This window comes from Ischnura elegans, chromosome 4 (genome assembly GCF_921293095.1).
Source record: "Ischnura elegans chromosome 4, ioIscEleg1.1, whole genome shotgun sequence".
Classification (NCBI taxonomy): domain Eukaryota; kingdom Metazoa; phylum Arthropoda; class Insecta; order Odonata; family Coenagrionidae; genus Ischnura; species Ischnura elegans.
The window spans coordinates 22946455-22965107 of record NC_060249.1 but is presented as its reverse complement, the minus strand read 5'-3'; the positions used below and the strand labels follow the sequence as shown (position 1 = coordinate 22965107).

At 37.4% G+C, this 18653-nt stretch overlaps 2 protein-coding genes across 2 annotated transcripts in view; one reads left to right on the top strand and one right to left on the bottom strand.

Annotated features, from left to right (window-relative positions):
* Positions 1 to 18653, top strand: part of LOC124157140 (RNA-binding protein 42) — a 70184-nt gene that overhangs the window by 15327 nt on the left and 36204 nt on the right. The gene's annotated exons all lie outside the window — the stretch shown is intronic.
* LOC124157142 lies at positions 8573 to 12376 on the bottom strand. Its single transcript, XM_046531641.1, has 2 exons — positions 12220 to 12376; positions 8573 to 9507 (listed from the first exon to the last, which is right to left on the bottom strand). The coding sequence occupies exon 2, from the start codon at positions 9488 to 9490 to the stop codon at positions 8711 to 8713; it is 780 nt and encodes a 259-aa protein (XP_046387597.1). The 5' UTR covers positions 9491 to 9507; positions 12220 to 12376; the 3' UTR covers positions 8573 to 8710.

The following is an 18653-nucleotide window of genomic DNA, read 5'->3' as shown; positions in this document are numbered from 1 at the left end:
TGTGGTCTGACGATTCTTTTACCTGGGGAGGCGATTTATTAGACATTTTTTGGGAGGTTTCACGGGGTAATCGGGGGTTTTAATAAGTGGTTGGGGCACCGGTTAAATTGTGACGAAAACTACTCGGAAAGGCGACTCGGCGGAAAAGCGAAAGGTTTCTGGTATTTTTTCCCGTATGGTTTACGGTTGCTCGCCCTCACCAAATATTCTGGATCTAGAGCTCAGAGGGGACGGGTAGTGTGGCGTAATGTTTGCGAGAAGTACCCAAATAGGAGACTAAATGACACATTTTACGATTGGGAGGGATTTCAGGGGGATATCGGGGGTTTAAATGTGTGTACTCCTGGCGGTCACCATCCATTTACATAAATTCCGTGGGGATGAGTCGTTGGGGGCGGTGGAATAGTCACGAAAAGTACCCAAAAAGTAGACTTATATGCAAAATTTTAATTTTTGGGGGGGTGTATGAGGGTTTACTGGGGGTTTATAGGTTTTTACTGCCAGCGGTGATAATCGTCCACATCAATTCCGTAGCGATGAGTGGTAAGGATTGGAAAAGCGGCGGAATTGTGACGAAAAGTACCCGAGAAGGTTACTTATGTGCAAATTTTAATTTTTAGGGGGTTTCGGGGGGTTTAAAGATGACGATAGTATTTGGTCACATTCATTTACTGTCATATCTAACAGAAGTGTGCCCTATGACATCCATATTTCGAGAGTAATACAATAAAAAGCAAACCAGTCCCCGAAAAAAGTGAGCGGTGCCCGCCATTTTTATTTTTTTTAAGGTTAAACACATTGAATCATTTATTAAACGTTCATGTTTTCTGAAAGACAATAAATAAGTGTATGTAACTACAAAGTTTGAAAGAAATCGGTCAGGTTAAAATTGACATAATCTTGTGTTAATCTTTTGGAAATCGTAATTTTCGGTGACTTTCGGAATATTTTAATTTTTTTCTGAGTAACCAAGGACGACGAAAGAAAATTGTTACCTACATTTCGTAGACGATGTTATGAGCATATATAATAATCATTTTCGTTATCATACACTTGAAATTAAGTCGAGGGGAGCGGAAGGGATGAAATTATTTTCGAAAAACCAATTTTTGGACGCCATTTTGGCTACAGGTTTCTTTAACAGAAACTAAAAACATTACAAAATTACGTGCCCACGTTCATTAGCTTTCAAAAACTGCATTAACCATGCATGTGGCACGTACTGTTCGCGCGCAGTAAAATTAAAACCGAAAGACGGTCCCCGGAAAAAGCGCGATTTCGGCCTTTTTGTCGACCTAGCGACGACACGTGGCGGAAACTTCCGGTTTTCGGATTTTTCCTCCGGATCATTTCGCGTTCCCCGCACGCGTGCCAAATTTCATCTCTCCAGCACTTCTAGAAGTGGTCGGGAATTTGTATCCATCAGTCAGTCAGTCACCACAAGGGCTGTATATAGATAGGATGTACAGTCGGATTCAAAAATATTGCAACAAATGGAGCGGCGCCACTTTCGAAAATGGGTTAATGAAATGTGCATTGTATGCATGAAATTGCATGCAGATTATGCCTTGTGCCAACTTAAAAAATTTGAAAACTACTGTTATATTTTTGAATATTGGCCAATTGAAAACAACTGTTATATTTTTGAATATTGGCCAAGAAATGTTAAGAATCAGTAATGGATCTGGTGGTGGCACTAACTGCGGCATTTTTATTTTTCCACCCGCACAACATAATCCAGTAGATTTACTGCTGTATTTTTCACGCCTTACAATATTGGCTAATGATTGTTACTTCCCCAATTATTACTGATTTGTCAGCACAGCAACCTACTTCCGGATCGTGGTTAAATCCCATTCGTTTCTGGATCACAGGAGCACTGGGTCTGCAGAATCGCTCTATGCCATTGCGTCATGCTCGCTGTTGTTGTGTTTGTTGTGCACGAATTCAATGTATTCTAACTTCATTTTCAATCTCTCTAAAACAGAATTTTGCTATACCAATATGACTATTATAGGTACATAATTACATATGTCTCTTGCTGTGTATACGATTAGCACGTATGGTAGCTCATTGCAAATTTCATTGAATTCGAAGACCATTGAGATTTAGATCGTATTCTGTTTAGCTTTCATTGTTAGTCATTTAGGACTAAAGAAAAGACAGTTCTTTCTCACTTACTATTGGCTCAAAAAAGGAAGAATGCTGACCTTAAAGCATTTGTATGAAATTCTGCGGAAGCTCTATCGGGTCATATGATGTATCTTTCTACTCATTGTTCATTAGATTACAGCAGTAAATCGCTAAACATTGTTTAAACGTAAATACATATATAGCTTCTATAGTTGAAATAGTGAAGAAAAACGTGCAAAAAACTATGGTAACTGGGAAACGGCCATCTTCTTAGTTTTTTGTAAAGAGAACGAAATCTATGAATTACATAGAGCTTTTTAAAATTAAAGTTTAACCATTCCTGGATTTTACAATGATCGAAAGATATATTTCAATTTCCTAGGTGTAGAAAAGTTCATGAATATCGAAGTTACGTTTGCTAAAAAATATCCCTAAACTTTTCATATAAGGAAATTTTTATATTGTTCCTCTACCAAAACCAAAAAGATGAAAATCCCCATATTGGTAGTGTGCATTGCTACGTTTAAACAATGTTTAATGATTTTTTGTAGTCGAAGAAACAATGAGTAGAATGATATAAGACACGACCGTATGGAGCAGACCCTATGTACAAATGTTTTATTAGTATTTCAGCATTCCACCTTTTTTGCAGCAATAGTAGTGGTAAATACTCATAGCATTGCTATGTTAAACTACATAAACAAGTGAACATAAACAATAAACGGTAGATAATGATATAAACCTACAGCAAATAAAGAAAGTTTTCGCTCTCCAAATTTTTGAACATATAATGACAGATATGAACTTTGAGCAACTATAAAAAGGATTTATTTTGTGGACCGCATTAACAATCCTGACGGTCGTCAAGGGTGTAGTAAGTCGAAAATGCTAGAATTTCAGCGTTTTTATGAATGTTTTTTAAAAATTTGCAGTGTTTGCATGTTTTTATTTGCAAATTTGCATTTGCAAATAAAACATGGAAAATGAAAATCGATTTCAAGAATAAGAATTTGCATTTATTTTTTGCTAATGGTATATGTTTCAACTGTATGCGACCATTATAACTAATTTAAATGTTTAAAAGAAAAAAAGGTCTGCAGGGATTAATAGCGATCTTCACATGTATTTTTTATGGAAATGGGTCACAATGGGTCCAAGGAAGGTTTAATCCTTCCCTGGACTTATACGGACATCTTAAAACCAAAATTAGCCAAATCGGTCCAGCCATTCTCGAGGTTTTGCAAGACTAAGGCCGAGCAATTAATTTTTATTCTATAGATATATGTATGTAATATTTTCCATGTCATTCTGAAGGATATCTCTTCTCAGCGCAAGCAATCTCAGCCTAGCTCCTTTCCTCCAAGTCTTTTGCGGCTACCAGCCTAATTAATATAAAACCTATGTCATGCTCTCTGTTCTCTCGTAGCAGTTTTTGACAAATCATGCAGCCACCCCACCATTTGTTGCTATTTATGGTTTTTGCTTCAGTTATTCTGTCACGTTGAATAATGGTGTTTTTCGTTGTGTCCTTTTGAATGGAATGTGTGAATTATTTGCAGTGTTGTCAGTTTATACACCTACAAAGTGGGCATTGAACTTGTTAGCTATGTCTATGTGCCAGGTAACTATTTAACCATATTTATCAAATATTATATGTACTGAAGTTGAAGATTTACACTGAAGATCTCTCACATATGACCAAAATATTCAGGATTTTCTTCGTGAGGAAGTACTACAGCGATAATTTTCTCTGGAAATTTTGTGTTGCCGCATGCATCTGTTACATGGTTTTTTAGCATTGCATCATGTAGCCCTTTTTATTGCAATTTCCTTTTATTTTTCATATGACTTGATGCACCATTTTAATAAATTCTTCAGTTGTGTCTAATTTCTAAGATCCGTAAAAGTAGTTGAAAGAGATAGACTACAGGAGCAGTTTGGAAGCTGTGAGGTTGTAAGTAGGTCGGAAAAAGGAATGTGGTGAAGGTCAGGGTTAAGGAATACTTAAGGTGAGACAGATATATACTTGGAAAGTGAGGACTAATTAAGGGGAACAACTTCATTTAAAATTTTGATCGATTAGTCTTAGGTGCAAGAGTTAAGGCTTTCTCAGTGATTGTATTTGTCTGCAGGTTCTCAGATGCATGAGGTTAATTATCCAATTTTCCAACATTTCAAGACTCCAACTCTGAGTGCTGAAACGATGGCAAAATGGATATTGTTACCACCCAGTTTACCCAAGCTTTCGGACTGTACTAGTCTTAGATGATGGTTAAACCTTGAATCTTCTAAATAATCTACCTTTGTTGTTCCCTTGTAAAATTTGTACTTAAAATCAGATTCGTGGTTAGAATCAGATTAATGGTTGCTAGACTGACTGCTTATTTGCATGGGTAAAAAAATTCAAATTTTCCTTATGATAGTATTTGTACTGGTCTTTTTATACAAATGAAATTTTACTCCTGAGTAATTCTGATTTAATGCACTTCCATTTTCCCTGTAGGGCTAAAAACTCTCCATGGTTATTCATAATTAAGGTCTATGTGAGCTGGTATTTTTTTAGTCTGGCAGGACCAAGGTTTTAATGATATCCAGGTGTGAATTAGCTCACACCTTTGAGAAATATTAATGAATATTGTCGAAATGCCGTTGCTATTAGAATCCTCCTTTAGCACATTGCAAACAGGCCACAAATTATCTCGTATTTTCTACATTCAGCCTTTATGTGCCACTTAGTGCTTAGAGAAAGTAGCTATGATATATCATAGCTATTTTCTCTAAGCACTGATTACGTCATTAGACTACATATGTACTAAACTAGATTTCCTTCGTGTTTAGTTAATCATTAAGTTATTGAATCAATAATGGGTAACTTCAAAACTGCTTGCTGGGAAATACCTGGACCCAGGGGAAAGTTCGAAAAAAAACATCCATTCTTTAATGTGTTAACATATACATATCTTCTAACAACTATAGGCATCGTATAATACCACCACAATTCCTTCATATTTTCCTTGAGTATGTAAAATGTATTTGATATGTATTTTCTTCGTAAGTTGTTACATAGTTTGCTCTGCATCTTTCTCTGATCATGAAATGGAGGAGGGATTCAGGACCCTACCCTGAGGTCCAGGTTCCTCTAACTTTTTCATTCTAGGCCTTGAGCTGAGAGATTAGGTACTTTGCAGTATGTTGCATGATATTATGAAATTGTCAAGCAAAATTATGGGCATAAATATTTCTTTATGACATCAGAGAAAAACACAGGGTCATATAAAATTACATCTACCACGATGGATGTCTTGAGCCGTAGGAAAATAAACTCGAAATAGCTGATGAAGTATTACCTATTACCCTATTTGCGACCTTAGTACAGGTTTGAGGCTCTCGACTGGTTTTTGCTCTTGTTGTTCTCCCTCTTGTTGCCATGTTGGATGGATCTGCGGGGGCCTAACATCCAGTACCTTGAGTCTTGGTACAGTTGCTGAGGGAACTCAGTAACCTGAATAGCCAAGTGGGGTGAGCAGCCTCCTGGAAAGCCAAAGGTCTGCATTTCTCTTCTTTGTTCAGGGAAATATTTTCTTATGGCAATTTATGTGAAGCTCGAGACTTGTTTTTGAAGCATATGTATTAATATATTGAGATCAAAATCAAGCTGGATTTGAGCATTACTTTTGTCTCATTTGAATCAGGAAAAATGTACACCCAGAAAACTCTCATATAATTCGTATTCTCCTAAAATTAGCAAAACTTTTATTGATGCTGTCAGATATGGATTTGCATATGAAAGACAACTTTCTCCATTTCTTATTAGAAAGGAACATATGGTAGCATCTTAAAGATAACAAAATGATGTATTCTTTGTTTCCTCTTGAGTAATTTTGATTAGGAAGACTTGTAGCTGCATGTGTTGGCTATGAGTTAAATGTAGTCCAATTCATGGTTTAAAAAAGTATTTTAGATGGAAATGCACTGGTATGTCTTAAATGCTACCTAAATCTTCTATGCTACATCCTTTTTGCAAAGTAAATTCTTGAATGTACATAATCACATACCAAGAGTTTATGTTCTAACCGCCTACAAGCCTTTTCTCTACAAATATGTACCATCAGTTTGGGATGGGACTTCTGTGCCTTCCAAAGGCCAGAGTATTGTAGAATTATAAAATTTCAGTCCCTAATAGAGCTTTTAAAAGTGGTTACCTCATCCCTAACCCAAGTGGTTATTTTTTTACCTAGACCATACTATTAATACAAGAAATTTATTTGTAAGGGTGGTTTTGAAAGGGAAGGAGAATGGGGAAGTACAGGTGTTAATGAAGCTCGTAATAATAAGCCTAAGGCTCAATGTGAAAATATTTAGAAATATGCACACTGCGGATTTCTCTACTCATATGAGTACTTAGTCGTCATTTTTAAATAGTGGTCAATTGTCTGACGCTGCATCGATTTGGAGCAAAAAAAATAACTTTGAGGATAATGTTAATCTTTTCTTGCAAAGTTAGATAACCACTTTAGTCTTCATGGGTACCATTTTGACTTAATACTGAAGGCTAAACAAATTTTTCAGTTAGGATAGCCTTAGTTATCAGAAAATGTTTGGAAGAAGGAGACCAACTTATCCGTCTTTCAGCATAATGCCATTAACTCCATTAATAATAAATCACAGTTAGACACCATTTTCCTGGATTTTTCCAAAGCTTTTGACTCTATCAATCATAGCCTCCTCCTCCACAAATTAGGTGAACGATTTAATATTTCTGGTAATTTCAAAAGTCTCCTTACTAGCTTCCTCAACAATCGAACTCAAAGGGTTATTCTTTCTGGCTCATCTTCTCCTTGGTCTCCTCTGACATCTGGGGTTCCTCAGGGGAGTGTCCTTGGTCCTTATCTGTTTAACTTGTATATTGATGATCTTGCCTCTTTGCTACCTTCTTCCCAAGCTCAAACTCTCCTTTATGCTGACGATTGTAAATTGTTCAAGGAAATTCAAAAACCATCTGATTGCCAAGACCTACAAGATGCCTTACGTCAGACATCGAATTGGTGTAATGTCTGGAATCTTGCATTAAACACAGATAAATGTAGTGTGATGTCCATTTCCCTAAAGAAGATAACTCATCAATTTGACTACAGTATTTTTAATCACTCGCTGAAACGTGTATCAACATCTAAGGACCTAGGCATTATCACTGATGATAAATTAAATTTTTCTCCACACATACAATCCATCAAGTCTAAAGCAATGTCCCTCTTAGGACTCCTGTTCCGTTTCACTGAAATTAAAGACCCCCAGGCACTTCGAACTTTTTTTTCATCTATCATTCTTCCAATTCTTACCTATTCTTGTCCCATTTGGTCTATCTCTTCACAAACCAACCTCTCATCCCTGGACTGTGTCAGCAATTTCTTTGCCAATATAGTAAAAAATAGAATACCGCATTTACGCAACATGTCCACTAATGCTATTCTCTCCTCCCTCTTCATCCCTAATCTCACTACCCATAGGCTCACAGCTGATTTAAAACTTATTTATAAGATTCTCAATTCCACCATCGACTGCCCAGCATTGCTCTCTTTTATCAATTTTAAAGTTCCACCCCGCCCTACCCGTTCTCATCCCCTAATCCACATGCCCATTCCTAGACTTTCACTCACTAAACGTTCGTTTTTCTACCGCATTACTTCTGTGTTGAACTCACTCCCTCCACACATCGACCCCTTTGCACTTCCATTGAAATCCTTCATAAGCCTTTCCCTATCCTATCTGTCACCGAAGTAGTCTGTCACTGCAGTTTCTTGTTGTCCTTTTGTTTTTGTAAATGTAATTATTGTTTTCTACATGTTATATTGCGTCTTCGTCCTCTAATTTATGTATTGTTACCTGGCCACTATAAAATGGCATATGCTGTATGTGGTTATATTTCTTTAAAATAAAAATAAAATAAAAAAATAAAGATGGCTTATGTAGTTAAATTTTTGGGGGTATAAATACTCATTAAGTAATGAGTATGTATAAAGTGTATAAAGTAATTCTGTCACAAATGGAATTGCCCTACTATTATTGCTTATATCAAATCTTACCTTAGTTCTTTGTTGCCCACAGACAACAGGCCAGGGAAATATCTAATATTTTAGGCTGATGATTAAATTTCTTGAGTAGACAAATACTGAACAATATTTGTCGAACATTCAACTATTTTCATAGACGTTTGTCATTGGGCAAGTGATTACTTTATTTTTATTTTCTTTGGTAAACATTGGTAGGGATCGGTCCACACCACTTAGTATACATGGCAGTCCATTACTTGGACATTGGTAATGATACCTTTGTCTTTGAAAATAAAATAATAGTCAGAGCAGTAAGCCTCATCCCAAGTATAGGTTTGGTTTAGAAAGGAAATGGAAGGGAAATCATAGATAAATAATTAATTGCATCAATAATAACAAGACGTTTTTTCTTCCCTTGATTTCTTATGATTAATTGTACAGTACTGCAACTTGAGGTTACATTTTATATTAGTTTATTGGTTAGATATGCATTTGGAAATCAGAAAAGATCCAAGTAAACGAGTATGCTACTTTCCTAAAGGGCCCCAACCGTAAGATACAAATAAATGCGGTAGGGTTGAATACTGCTTCCTGGTTGTCCCTGCCGGAACAGTCTGAGCAACTGTCCATTGTCCATTCTCTGGTGACCTCTGTGCTGCAGCTTGTGCGTTTCCCAGCTGCACGCCATTTGTTCCTGCAGGTGGTTTTGATCTGCTCACTTGCTTATGGTGGTATAGGACACTGAATGGGAGGCCAGCACTGGTCCATTTTTGATATCCATTGTATCTCCCCCTTTTAGACAGTGCTGGAAATATTTTACCGTCATCATCTTCTTGGCTTAGAAAACACCTTGCATCTAGACCCTTTCTGTTCTTACATCTATTCTGAGTTGATTGGAAAATGGGTGTTCTAGATATGAAGAAAACCATTGCTTCCCTTGGGATTGGATGCATTTTGAATCTCTCTTTTGGGCCTTGGGCAGTTGCCTTAACGATGCTGTAGTCTTCATCTCTTTCATTTTTCTCTGGCTCACCTTTGGTTTCTGCTGACGTGTCTGTGGAGTCATAAAAATAGCTGTCTTCATTGTTCATTGGCAGGAGTTCATTGGTTTCCAGCTGGTGGTCATTCCACCCTGTCAGTGCTTTGTTGTTTGTGCTTTGCTGCTCAGCTGCCTGTATATTTGCCACAGGGAGGAAGCATGGGGCAGATGCGCAGGGGTGAGAAACTGAGTTGACTCCTTGGGCCACCAAGAGGAGCTGTACGAGTAGTATGCTCAGCTCCTGGTTGTGGTGGCTGACTGCACTCATTCTGTGCGGAATTTTATCTGAAATCAGTTATGGAAGAATCGGGATTAGTCAAGGCCTCACCATAAAAACAATTTGGGGTCCATATGGATTTAGGGTACATTTTTTGAGGTTCAAGGTCCATTTGAAAAGGGATACACCAAGACTATTTCCCAAACATTTCAGAAGGTCATGTGAACTTCTTGATCATATACTTGCTAAGGCCTTGAGATTAGTGGCTCTTTGTGCCTGTGTATATATAGATTTGCTTTGATCATGACACGTAAAAGGTGTAAATTGAGTTAATATTTTTTACTGGTTTATCTAATATCAGGATAGTTGGCTCTATCCATTTACAATATGGGAAAAAATTCCCCTGGACTGGGAATGAAACCATGGACCATTGGCTGTCCGGATTGGGGAGCACCACTGGTGGTGGAAGCCAGTACATATTCAATTCAGTTCATTGTATGACATTTGAGGGATTATTAAATGATACTGTACTTTGCAGTGAAAGATATGTATTAAAAATTATCAGCAAAGGTTATAGCAGTAAATTTTGCAAAAAACAATATGAAAAAAAATGAGAGTTTCATGTAATAACAAGAAAATTAAAGTAACAATTTTACTGCAAATATCCACATTAAAAAAAAAATACAATCACAAAAATTTACTCGCAAGATTATTTTTAAAACCTTTCTTCACAAAAATTACTGTAAGAGTATTTACTTAGGTAAAGGTTTTTTTTGGAGTAATTTCTATTTAAATGATTTTATGGACTTCAATATTATGTCGTGAGGTGTTAAGGAATTCCATATTCTAGCAGCTGTTACTATGGAAAAATTGTTGAAATGTGAGGCGCTGTACTGTAGAATATGTATATCAAGGAGGTGGTTCTGGGCTGAAATTTTATGATTAGTTTTCTTCTGGTTAAATATGTTGGCAAAATAAGGTGGATTACGAGTGTCCACCATTTTAAGCGTAAGAAAAAGGTGTAGTAGTTGTGGTGATGTCCTTTATATTTCAGTCATATTCTCCTGTGTTGCCCTCCCAAATGGACCCCATGGGACTCATCTAGCACCATGAACCTTAACAAATTTCCTTGAGAATCAAAGAGCTTTGATAGCAATGTGGTCTGTCCAGTGGCCCATAGAGTGGTCCATGGTTGGATTCCCTGTCCAGGCTAATTTATTTCCTTGGCAATTAATGTAAATTTCTACTCTGGTCACAAGGCATGGTGAAACCTTGAATAGAACCTTTGTGTATGTATCTATGTATCTTTTGCTATGTACTCTCAATGACTGTGTTAATCGGTACAATTATGCGGATCATTGTAATCTTATTATTTTATTTCTGGTTAATTATTTCTTGAATGAAAAAGTTGTTCAACTTAAGGAAAAAGATGTGGTAGATGTTTGTAGGACGTCGAACATTGAATTTTGATACTCATTGTGTTAGACATCTAGTTGTTAATTCTATCATATGTTTTTTGAATGTGCTCATTTCTGAATATTGAAGCAAGTTTTTCAAACTCTCCGCTAAAAACTCAGTTGATAGATATGGCTCGCATATTTGTTGCATGGTGCACCTTGAAGCTTTCGATCTTTGAACTAGAGGGGCTCAGAAAGTATTTCAATTTAAGAATAGTGGAACCTGCTGAAAAGTTTCCTAATTGAATCAGCTTTGGGCAGACCCAACTTTAGATTCCTGCGGACTCGTTCCTAACCCACGTGCCTTGCGTGCGCCTGTCGATTGTTTTAAAAGTTCCATTCGCCGTTGTTTTTTTCCGGACTCAACGGGGTGGCTTACGTGTCACAGCAGCTTCTTAACGGGGCTGAATGAAAATGACATGGAATTAGTTCGTGGGGTGAGGGAGTTCTGTGAAAGAGAGAGAGATATACGAGGCGTGTTTTTAAAGTAAGTACCGTTTTGACATTAAAAAACAAGTAAATTTTTTCCAAAAATAATTTATTCATTTGAAAGGCCATACTTTACTCTACTTTTCTGCATAATTCCCATTACTATTGAGGTATTTATCGTATCTTGGGACCAGCTTTTGTATGCCATCGTGAAAGAAGCTTGCCGCCTGATTAGACAACCACTGCTTCACGGTCGTTTTCACTTCGCCATTTTTGGCACCCAGCGTGAACACAATTTCCGATAATTTAAACTTTCCGAAACAATTTCGTAAAGAACACTTCTTGAGACAGCAGGAAACTTTTCAGCTAAGGACGAAATCGTGAATTGTCTGTTCTCTTTTAGTTTACAGTCCACTTTTTGAATCAGTTCATCGGTAATGACTGAAGGTCTCCCACTTCGTTCCTCGTCATGAATGTTTGTGCGGCCATCTTTAAAGGCCCTAACCCATTTCCACACCATTCCATCAATCATTATGTTTTCACCATACACTTCACTGATTTGGTGATGAATGTGAAGCAGTGGTTGTCTAATCAGGCGGCAAGCTTCTTTGACGATGGCATACAAAAGCTGGTCCCAAGATACGATAAATGCCTCAATAGTAATGGGAATTATGTAGAAAAGTAAAGTAAAGTATGGCCTTTCAAGTGAATAAATTATTTTTGGAAAAAATTTACTTGTTGTTTTTTTATGTCAAAACGGTACTTACTTTAAAAACACGCCTCGTACATATATATATAAAGAGGGTGTTAGAATGGTGCCAGAAGAGAGGACGTCACGGCGAGGACTCCTCTTTCTCCTCCTCGTCCGAATGCAGATGTATTTATCCTCCTCACCGTTGGCGATTCCGAATTAATTCCGCTGGATTTGCAGCGAGTCTTTTCAATTCTCCAGCTTTTCCCCTCCTTTTGATTGTGATTGCATCCGTCCGCTTCGCCTGTGCGCGTACGAGATCGCCGGCTTCTCGTAGGCGTGGAAAGTTTTGCACAACTCCTCGCATCCACCTCACCCCCAGCGTCTGTTGTGGGGCAGAGGGTATGTCTAAGGCGGTATATATGGCGACCCCTTCAACCCTCCCCCACTCGGGCAATTCTCTGTCGTTCCGTCATCATCGGACGGACTTAATCAAGGAGGGAGGCGATCGATGTGGTAATTGGGATTGCGTCTGACCTGGGGAGACGAAATTCGCATCCTTCCGAGCTGTTTTTATGCTCGAGGGATATCCCCAAATAATCTGGAGCAAATTTATCTTGAAGTATCGGATTATATCGTCCGTTGAGATGTTTCATATATAAATTTTTGCTTTGCAAAAATGTGGAATGTAGTTTTTTTTTTTTACTATGAACGCTTTTAATGCTAATTATTTGCCATGCACAATTTTCGCGATTAGGTCGAAGTTTCATCATTTTTTCGTAAATCTTTTGAAGCTTAAGTGCTATCTGCCTTTTAGACTTTCTCCTTGTATGAAAATACGCATTAAATTAGTCTAACTGAAACGAAAAACTTACGTAGTTTTGAAAGTACGCTGGTAGCCCAGGATTCGGTACAATTAAAGGCCGCATAATTTATTACCTGTTCTTACTTCTCATTCGTATTACCCAAGTTATTTTTTTATTTCACTGGAGTTAGCTATTGATATTCCAAGGAAAAGTATTGCTTCAATGGATTTCTCTGCACGATCTATACTGCTAATCCTACTCATAACACTTGTCGTATGCACAAAAAGTGTGCACTCAGAAAATTTAACCGACATTGAATAATAAATTCGATGGCTTGGTCTCATATCCTCCAGGATCATAGGAGAATCGTGTAGTTTTTAAATCAATTTTTCACGTATATCTTGATGACTGCTGACGTTTTGTCCATTTTTTTACTTTAAAGGTTTTAGAGCAAAATATTTTTTTAACTTTTCACTGCAACGCCTTGGCAATGTAAGAAAATTGTATTGAAAAAGTGTATTATTTTTCCTAGCACAGTGCGTAATTTTGTTAGTTGCCTCAGCTTGGCAAGTCATTCGCCTCGTCAAATGTGTAGAACGTTAGCAGTTACCTGCTCTTTGTCCTTCCACCTGATATTGCGCTTCTTGAAGCGTCCCGTGAAGTTTTCCCTTTGTTTCTTAAGAATGAGTGCCTGGAATATATTTCCTCTAAACTTATTCAGTACCGTTTCCGGGAAGAGGTTATGAGAAACTGCCGCTTCTTGAAGTTTAGAAGTCTGGTATAAGTTTGTGGGAGTATACCATTGTGATATGGAAATGAAAAATACACCACTTAGTTGAATTAAATTAATATCGTTCTGCCATCATTATGGAGAGAAAGGTTTTGGTGGCGCCGCTCCACAGAGGAAAATTGGCTCCACAATAGTGGGCGCATACATGTAGAGTGCAGAGAAGTTAATTGTCGGCTGTTACCTCAAAAAAATCATCACTCTGAACTTTTAGCATTTGTGTAAACTACAAAACGTTGAAAATCGTCTGAACTCATTAAAGTACGTAAACTTTAACTAACTCAGAAATTTTCCTGGCGAAACCAGTTTGCCGTCTCCTCTCCCTTTTGATCAAAGGTGTGAGCAACGCGTGATTTTTCTGTTTGTATAATCTCCCGAAATTTTATTGATTATTGACGAATTTCTGAAATATTTTCAGTTCTTTTATTTGTCATAGTAAATTATTTCCCTTGAGAAATTTGAATATTTATTTAAAAAATCATCCCACTTTTATGAATTTAAAATAAACAAGTTTTCCGTGTGCAAAATGATGTGGAGAAATGTTTTCATTCTGCGTGGTATGAGAACATTTCGTCTGTCAGTTATTATTTTGAATTTATAATTGTAGCGATTGGGTAAATAAGAAATTGAATAACGTTCGTTGGGAAAGGTAACTGTGTTTTCAAAAAAATATTATTTTAGTGTCAATGAAAGAGTTTGATGCGAGACCTTCAACATCCACGACAGCGAAAGAGGGGTTAGCTTGCTTCCAGCAGGGAGGAAAGAGTTACACAAGAACTGGCGAAAGGGAAATTAAATTAGCGTTAAATTATGGGTTTGAAATGGTGAATGGTTTTTGCATTTGCGGATCAAGTTAGGGAAATTGACTGTAGGGAGAGTGCTAGGAAGATGATGAGTGTTGTTGACGTTGCGAGGCATGTCGCATAAAGATGAAGATGGGAAATTAAGTGTCTACGTGAATTAAAATGTTAAGTGGCCGTAGGATTGGAGAGTTAAGTTAGGGAAGTTCCTAAGACTCAGCTGGCAAAATAGATGACGGTGAGGATTCCCTTCCCACGCGTCCTCGAAGCCATCCGATCGCTTTTGGAATGGGAGTGGGTGGATATGGAATTTGCTTCAAATTCCTCGGCAGCCCTGATCTTTGTTATCACGGTGCTTCAAATGAGACCTGCTGTCTGGTCTTAATTATTTGTCTACGATTTAATGAGACCTTGCACTCTCCCATTTACTAATATCAGTCTGCGTTAGTGTATAGCGATTTTGTTGGGATATTTTTCGCTCCCTAATTTTATTTATTGCACTCTCATTGATCAATCCGAAGGTTTGTTGAGGGTAGAGCTCACCCTGATTTACTCATAACCCATTAATCACCCATAGGCTTGTGAACTTTTCACAGTCATGTTAGGGGATTAGTTTCTTTAACGGGGCCGCCTCGTATTTCGAAATTTGGGTGCGTTCGAAGGCTTCACACCGGATTTGAACCCAGAATTTAGTGAAGTAGCGTCCTCAAAGCGATCGTTTCATCGTCATTCTTTCGCTTGCTGGCTTCCTTATATGCCCCTAGTGTGTCGAGGGAGTTGGCTCACCATAGATGGTTTTGTGAGAATTCTCATGTGAATTATGAGCGGTGGGATCCAATGTAACTTCAGCCTTCAGGGTAAAGTTTTTGTTTTCTTTCCATTATTCTTTTCTAGTTACAGAGGTCTTATTTCTAAATATATTTTGAGAAAATATGCCTATTGAAAGGGAATAATGGTGGGCGCTAGCAGGTAATTTTCGAATAAATTGGTTCAATTGCTGCTATCGCAGTGTTAGTTCTCCTTGGGTACCTCAATCCCTATTTTCTATTCCTCTGTCTGTGCCAGGGAAATCAGGCATATTAATGATCCATAATGTTTCGTAGTAAATAGTTCAAGCTTTTTACGTCATAAAAACATTCGAAAATGCATGATAAGGGTCGCGTGCGTGGCTCCAAATCCAAGTCTGCAGTAATTGAAATTTATTTCTCATCCCTATCTACCTTCCGCAATCGAGTTCATACGTAATCCGCTGTCTAATTCAAGTACCAATGGTAGAGTTCGAATTGAAAATTACGACTATATTGACGGCTTTATCGCAATGATATGAATTGGCGGTTTTGATTTTCTTTGAATTTTTTTCCTTTTGTCATTACGTGGTGATCTAGACAACCTTATGCGAAAAGTGTATTAAGTTAAATTGTACCCGTAATTTTGCATGATATTAGGTCACATCCCTCCATTTCCGTAGGAAATTATTTGTAAATATGTTAGCATTATGTTTCCATTTTATTTTGGAAAATAACACTAGGTACATTGTAATTACATCAATCAAGTTCTCACAATTGGACGAAATACCGCGAAAATGGAGTAATGGAATCTATTGCTGCTAATCAAGGCATCGTACTACACTTTCTTCTAGTTTTTGAGGAGAAAACGTCTCCAGAAGTTTTTTTTTTCTCGATCGCAGGCGTTCTGTCCCTTCCTCGCTGTCGCGAAAATAAATATTTTTACGCCGATGTGAATGAAATGCTCCCGTCAACGATTTTGGCTTTTATGAGCTTCACTCTTTTTTTGACGGCCTGTCTCCACCCACCAACTCCTCGCAGCCTGTTTTTTCTTCACAAATACGGAGCTGGGAGTGGAAAAATTCTTATTTGATATTCCTGACAAAATGCGACACATCTGACTTCATAAGAGAGTGCGTTCGTTTGATGCATGTTACACTTGAGGTGGTAGCACCAAACACACGTCGTGTAGGGTTAAATATTAGGAAAAAAGTGAAACCACCGCTGAAGAATTTTTGGGAAAATGAAATCATTATGTTAGTCCTCTTAACGGACTGTATTTTGTCTTATCTTATTTAATTATTCTTCACCCTAGCCCGTGCTACGTCTGATTATTTTGTGTATTACAGTTTTTGTTGTATTTAACTTTGGTTTGCTGTATTCTGTTTGAATGAGCTGAATTAATTGTAGTATGAGAATGTTTTTGGTTGTGAAGAGGTTTTTCATGAGGAAGGGGTTAGTTGTTGGATTCTGGGGTATAAAGAAATGATAGCATGACACTGAAAAGCTTTAATTTTTTAAAGGTATAATATTTTTTTAATCTCTTTTAATTCTGGCGTAATAATTTGCATAATATCTTCAGTAAATTAATGCATTTTAAATTGTGAATACGACAAAAAGAGACTCGCGCCACATTCCGTGGTTGAGTTCGAAACCTGCGAGAAGGTTCATCATACGTAATATAGTGAAAATGTAGTCGCAAGGCAGTGACCAGAAAAAAATTTCGGGATGTGAATTAGGTTTTACCTTAATAGATGATAATTTCTTTGCGGGATTAATTTAGAGGGGCTAAAACGTATGACTCTATCACCAAAGTACTTAGAAGAGGTTGAGTCCCTTGATCCCCATCCGCTGGGCTGACTTGCTTTATCGTTTACTTATTTGTCCGTAGTTGTTCATGGTCCTCTCCTACGCGTTACTCAACTTTTACACGTTTAGGCTGGGAGCCGCCAGAGAATCAGAGGTTGCTTGTAGGGTTAGATAACTTGAGCTGTTGAGAACTGATATCTTTCAGAGCGACACGGAGGAAATCATATTAGAGCTTACTATGTTTTTAGGTCCGATAGAAGCATTACAATAAGAGAGCTTTTGCTTTATCAACATCGTGAGTATAGTCACTTGTCAAAACGAAACAGATGGTTTACTTTATTAGGTAATATAGAATGTCTAGTTATTTCATGCTTAGGGCAATAGGGCATCCTATACGAGTAATTTTTTGAGGGGAAAAGTCGTGGCTTTTCAACATGTCCTGACTTTTCTGGCATACTTTTCTGTCTGTTGATATAGTTATCGATCCATTTTTCTATGGTGTGCTCGAAATGTATTTAAATCTGCGAAGCTTAGACATACCCACTCATTTCGTATTCATTTCATTCGCACGTCGATATGTTATAATTAAGCATCATCAATTGTTATCGAGATCTTGCTCATTTGTCGACTCTCGCACAAAGGCTTGATTTGGTCGTTTTTTGTTCCTTCTGTTGATATTCATTACGTTGACAAATTGAAATTTTCAAAGAAACCGTCAATTAGTCCTCATTCAATCGTTCTGTGATTGCTTTTTATGGAATACCAGCTGTCATGTTTGGTTAAGTTACTGTTCTGCTCTCGTAATCAAAATATTTTTCGATTCTTACAAAAATATTAAATGTGTCTGCGGCCCTTGCTTCGTAAAATGTTTTCCGGGGTGAATGCGATTATAAGTTGAGATTTCAATTTTATCATGTGCTCTAATGTTAATTTTAATTTTACATTCTGTAGCCATTCTGATAATCTCGGATGATCCAATCCTCATTTACCTAATTCTATTTGGGAACAGACATTGACTGAATAATAAAGATCTAGTTGTACTTTCCCGCCGAATAGACTGAATACATGAGCTCTTTTACGTTCTAGTTTACAAGATTCGTGGATTCCTCTGCTATGGGATAAATGTATCCCGAAATTTACTTCCTTCCATGTAACGTGGACCTTGTATGTTATGGATGTAGTCATTAACATGGCCCCTCAGAGATCGGCCATTACGGTTGCAACCACATCAAGTACCAACGTATCGACTTGCGGCAATACCACGAGCAAACTTACTTTTTATCTAATTGTTAGCTAAAGTAAGCGCGTAATTTTTCCTCTCTATTTAACATATGATCTTTTTCGGAAGCGAATAGGAGCACAAAGCAAGCGTCTATTTTATGTTTATTTTTTCCTTTTCTGTCTTGAAATTCTTGGAGTAAGTTAGTTGGGATGTACGATCATAGTAGTCGTAAAAGCAGGATATAATATACTCCAAAGCTTCGATTTTTCGAGACCTATAACTCGGTATTGTAGAAATTTGGCGAATTTTTTACATTAATTTAATTTAAGACGAATTCCCGGAATCAAATAACTAATTTAATTTGGAAGTCGCATATCTCATCAATGATTTAGCTGTGAGTCGGAAGAGCAGTACAGGGGTAGAGTGCA